This window comes from Anneissia japonica, unplaced genomic scaffold (genome assembly GCF_011630105.1).
Source record: "Anneissia japonica isolate Jap-2015-1 unplaced genomic scaffold, ASM1163010v1 scaffold287900_len82748_cov153, whole genome shotgun sequence".
NCBI lineage: Eukaryota > Metazoa > Echinodermata > Crinoidea > Comatulida > Comatulidae > Anneissia > Anneissia japonica.
In genome coordinates this window covers 5,657-11,342 of record NW_022730293.1, presented here as the reverse complement: position 1 = coordinate 11,342, position 5,686 = coordinate 5,657, and the positions used below count along the sequence as shown (strand labels likewise).

Genomic DNA, 5,686 nt, shown 5'->3' with positions numbered 1-5,686 from the left:
ACAAATGCTCGTTTGGATATCCTCATGATGCTTGGAATACATCTTGATCGGGGAGCAACCTCGTGGTTGACAGATTTCATGCAAAATTTCCAAAATATAGAATTTCACTTTCAAGAATGAGGATTTGAAAATAAATTAGATGGTTACATTGCATACTCTTTGTTTCTTGCTTTATTCAAAATGTTTTGGTTTTGGAGGCTGATTTCAACATTGGAAAGCATAGCCTACATGAAGTCATATTATAGTAACTCGATGCCTATCAAATTAGTAGTAAAAATTCACCATAATTCATGAAATATCTGTGGCCCTTGGCGGCCCACTGGCCCTCAGCCAAGTGAGACTCGATTCACTCCACTAGCCCCCCCCACCCCCCGTCGGGGCCTTTAGCCCATCTGTCGGGCAGGTCCTGGCGCCACCACTGGTTATTTAATGTGCACATGGGCCATAAATGCAAACAGGACCAACAGCTTAAATGTCTCATCCGAAAGACGCTGCACTATTGTAACTTGTATTTCAGCCCTAGCTGAAACACAAGGACAGGCAGCGATGGGAATTGAACCGGGGACCTAGAGATCTTCACGGTTCAGGGCACACACAGTGGCTACCACCAGATTAGCCGACTGAGCTAAGCTGCTCTCTATGTTATACACAGTGGTGCCAGCTAGGAGGGGGGGGGGGGTTAAAACAAAAAATAATTTGCCTATCAAAATAATGTTATTTGATTGCCAATCCTACCAGAGCATTTTGGATTCTGGGACCCGGAATAAGGCTCTAGTCGGCCGCTTTGTTTCGACCCCCATGTCAGACCTTCTGTCGGCAAATTTGTAGAGCCGCCGCTGGCTATACCATGTCAAATTTCATTTTTTTAATTTCAATGCTTGTTAAAATAATGTTATTGTTCCTCATTTGCAAATTTTTTCATTTTCTGCGTAGACCTTTAAATTTGCTTATGATTAATAAAACCTATTAATCACCGAAAATGTATTTACTGTATTAAGATTTATGTTTACCATTTAGAGTTGATAAAGGTTTTCTAAATTTTGCAATAAGCAGCATATCATACTGTATTGATTTTGTATTTTTAAACTTGCAGGACCTACAACACCTGCAGGACCTACAACACCTACAGCACCAAGCACTCTCGTCAATACTCCAAAAACGTTAACATCGACCAAAGCTAAAAACCCTTTAAAAAATACAAAAACATATGTATATAGTGGTGTGGGTTGTATAGGGGGTTTGTTACTAGTTGTCCTAGTCTTCAGACTGAGATCCAGCTACAAAAGAGATACTTCTCACACAAACCTAGACGAGTCAACAATTACTGGTAAGGAAAATATAATAGCAGTGTAAGTGATCTGCTCTAGTGCAAGTGTAGCTATTTTATGCAATCCAAGGGTGGATCCAGAATTTTAAAAACAGGGGTGGGGGGGAACCAACATTTTCAGAATAGATGTGAGTAGCGCTAATTTCAATATATGCATTGAAATTTTTAAACTGAGTGGCAAAACCGAGTGGTGGGGTGGGGGATGCAGGAGTGATGGGTGCATGTTTGCCCCTACTGGATCCGCTTAATACCTTGTTATCTTGGGGTGCCCTCTTTGTCTTGGACAGAGTGCTGCTAAATGTCTACTGGAGAGTGTGTGTACATCTCCCTTGTGCTGTGCCAACCCCTCAACAAGCAACATCTGTAACCCATGTTCTAGATTTTTCTCCGCATTCCCGAAATTTTTCCCCTATTTTTTAAACAGCCTTAAAATCAAATTTTCTTTAAATATGGCATAAATATTTCAGATTTGAATTCCTTTCACTACATGCTCATTTGTAGCAAAGAAAAGTCAAACCAGTCACTCGTCGCAAATCCTGTTGAATAATGGCAAAAACATGCGGAATATCAGAATTTTGGAAATCTATTTTATTGCACTAAACTAACCCTTATATATCTATACATCATGCTATGATGTTATTTTCTCCATTTCCAATGTTAAACCAACAATTTTCTGCCTAAGAAATCGTAAATTTAAAGGCTGATTTCTCAAATATTGGTTTTTAAACAGCTGTATGTTTAAACTCCTGTAACTTCATAACAAAATGTCGAATTTAAATGATTCTTTATCATTTTATAGCTCTCAAATAATTTTTTAACCCTGTATTAAAAACTAAAAATCGATTTTTGCAATGTGTGGCTGGTTTGGCTTGTCTTTGCCACATTTGTGATTATGTGAGTCCAGAGTATTTTTGCTAATTGTGTAGACCATATATTCTTTGAAGGTTTGCATGGCGAAGTAATAATATATCTAAATGCTTGCGGTACACCAACAACGACAGTTCTTTTCAGAACTATCCAAGTGGTGTACCTCAAGCATTAATATATATCATGTAGACCATCATTTGAAATTTTTGATTTTGTTCCTACGCTGTCCAGTCTTTTCTACTCTCACTAAATGTTAAACTGAGTAAATTACCAAATGATTGTGGCAGTATTGTATACTTTAGTACAGAAAACCTGTAATATTTTTAATCATAACTTTGGCAATAGTAAATCGATTCCAGTAAATGGCCTATCATTTTAAAGTTTACAATATGGAGGATATGTAAATTTATGTAAATTTACCTGTTTTTATCACTGATCCTGTTTTTCGTATGGAAGCCCCATATATAGTCATGATGTGCCTATATTTGTGGTTATCAAAAACGATATAAATCGTTTAATCATTCCTTTAAATGTTTCCTCTTTTTTGATTTATAATTGAAAATATGTACAGTATTCTTTTTTTTCTCTCTTTTTACAGGGTCAGACAGATCTTTGATTGTGGACAACAACAATATGATGTGTGTGACCCCTGACCTTCCACTCAGTCATAGTTTGCCTGATGCTATTACCATTTGTTCTCAATCACCAACAAGTGTAGATATAGGCATTCCTCCTTCTGGTTCTGTTTAGTGAGCAAAGTGCAAATCTGACTTTGATTTTTTGCGGCCCTTGAAAAGGGCGATTAAAAATAATTTTTGTCTTGAAAACACCTTGTTTCTGCAAAAAGTAATATTGAAACTGAGCATAAAGCGGTTTAAAAACAGTCCATGAATGTATTAGGAAACACACTGGAACATCAAAGTTTGGGTGCGGCCCTTGGGGTTATATAAAAAATTTACTTTGGCCTTCTGAACCAGTTTTATGCCACACCTCTGGTTTAGATTAATCATCCAGCTTTTATCCAGCGGTGGGTTGCGTGTGTACATTCAGGGAAGGGGAAAGACATTGTCTAGCAATTGCTGATGTTTGTCAGTGGGTTGCAAAAAAAAAAAGAAAATAAATCAAACATTTGCGGCCATCCTTAGGTGCCATACCTCTAGAAATTCAAAACCTCAGCTCCAGCCATGGCGTAGGAATTTTTGAAAAAAAAGTATGTTCTTCTTTTTCTTTAAACACTAATAATTTTTGGACATCATCAACCCCATTATTAGTAATTGCTCCACTAGGGGTAAACACAGTTAATATGCTGAGAGACATTTCAGTAGTGAAAGGCTTCTTTATAGTAAGAGAAATAGAACGGTAGATAAATATAAATTCTTCTTAACATTAATGTAAAGAGAAAATGTGAAGCCTAGTTACAACCTTTATTGTTGAGATAGGTTTTTGGGTGGGCATGTATTCGAGAAAGATGTTTGTTCGAGGGAGGCATTTATTTATTTTTTTTAAATGGATAGGTGTACGTATATTCTGAAATAAAACCCCCTAAATTTCACTGTAAATATGGAAGTGCAACGCATAATTAACGCCAAAGTGTGTTATTGCGCGATCATAAAGACTTATCCAAACAGATTGAAAAAAAATGGAATTCAACTTGAGTAGAAAATTAATAGAATGTTTTGCGAATGATGTTGCTTCCATTAGATTTGCAGGAATTTAGGGGGACGTTTATTCAAAGAAAAATAAAACACCTTGTGGCAATTGTTCGAGGGAGTTATTCCAAATGAGGCTCTAAAGGGTGTGTTTATTCGAATAAATACAGTATGTAGGCCTATAACAATTGTATGTTCACTTTTACACTAACATGTACTGGAGCTGTGGCTTTGTGGTTAAGATGTTCGCTTTCCAATCCCACGTTCCTTGGTTCAGTCTCTGCTACTGCAAGGTTTTTTTTCCTCCTGACTGAAAAAACAGCTTCACTCCCTTAGGTGGGACTTTTTTATACCTTGTATTACAAACTTATTTTTTTAAAGATTGTCAGGTGAGGGTGGAAAAAAAAAATTAATTTTTGTTTTCTCAATATTAAAGCAAACTGATTTTACCAAAACTATTTAGGCAGAGAAGAAAGTAAAATAAAATTTTATTGATAAATTAAAAAGTGTCGTAATGTGATTTCAAAATCACCAATTTTGTTGGTCGGAGGGTTTGTTAAACAAGGTATAAAAAAATTCCTGCCTGAGCCTCATAAAAAAACTTTTCGAACACCCCCTCCCCTTCTTTCCGCAAATTTCTGGAGCCACCACTGTAGCCCTGCCATCAAGGAAATGCATTTGTAAGCTCATAAATGCAAACCAGTGTATTGGAGGAAAAAATGGCCATTGTTTAGTTAGTTGCGAGGGCAATATTATCGCTTAACCCTTTCCAAGGACAGATCCGCTGGAAAAGAGTTGGGTTCCAGTGCCAGTTCTCTAAAAAAATGTGTAATTTTTTGCTGCTTCTTGCGAGTGTCCCTTCAAAAATTGAATCAGTTTGAAAAGCAATGTACTGGATTTGATTCCTTGCTTTAGTTAGGAACTGAGGATTCCAGATAAAGAAAAAAAAGAATGATAGCCGCTTCAGATCACCAATTCAAGTATTTTTCCACTTTTATCTTGGCATATGGTCCCAAATCGACCTGAAATATTCTTTATCACATTTTATTGTTTCATATCAATATCGTCATTGAAGCCTTGTTCATTTCTAGTTCCATTTAGCTTACTACATTCACAAATTTGTGAGTAATACTGAAATATTTTTAAGACATTAATTTGTCTCGTGTGTATGTTGAAGTATTGTACAGCTTCTCAAATATTGTACGTTGTGAATTTTTTTCTAATGATTTGCACAATATTTATATTCATACATGCATGTTATGGTAAAATAACATTGATAAATATTTAAAACTTCCAGCATGCACTAACGTATATATATTCAATATTACTGTAATTATTCATGAATTAAAAAGTGTTTGTCTTGGTTTTGTAAAGCTCAGGCCACACTGTATGCCCATATATAGTCACAATGTGCCTATATAAGGTCATGATGTGATGTCATCAAGACCATATTTAGGCATGTCACATGAAATTTGATAGTCTGGCCAGGCTTTAGATATTAATTGCATCTCTCCATGTTCCTCTACTTTATCATTTACAATTTATATATTTATATATTATTTATGTGTAAAGCCTTACAAGAAGATTTAAAGTTTATCGCTTCACATGTAACATTTCTTACAAAATAGTATCTCCTCAGAGATCTTGTTTTGCTAAGATGCTGAAGAAGAGGGCGTATAGCGTTTTATAAGTGTTTGTTGTCTGATTTTACTAACCATTTACATTTTTTAAATAATTTTATGTACTATTATTTGTTTAGATTGCTTGTAAAACAAGTGTTTTCGTTTTGAGAAACTGTAATTACTGTCTCTTATACACATCTAGATGTGTATAAGAGACAGAC

General features: G+C 35.6%; 1 protein-coding gene across 1 annotated transcript in view; it reads left to right on the top strand.

Annotated features, from left to right (window-relative positions):
• LOC117114894 overlaps positions 1-4,662 on the top strand; it is a 14,101-nt gene extending 9,439 nt beyond the window's left edge. Inside the window, exons 7-8 of the mRNA XM_033258508.1 lie at positions 1,094-1,327; positions 2,793-4,662. Of these exons, the coding sequence (XP_033114399.1) occupies positions 1,094-1,327; positions 2,793-2,944 (386 nt within the window). The 3' untranslated portion in view covers positions 2,945-4,662. The remainder of the gene's footprint in view (positions 1-1,093; positions 1,328-2,792) is intronic.
• Positions 4,663-5,686: the final 1,024 nt, after the last annotated feature.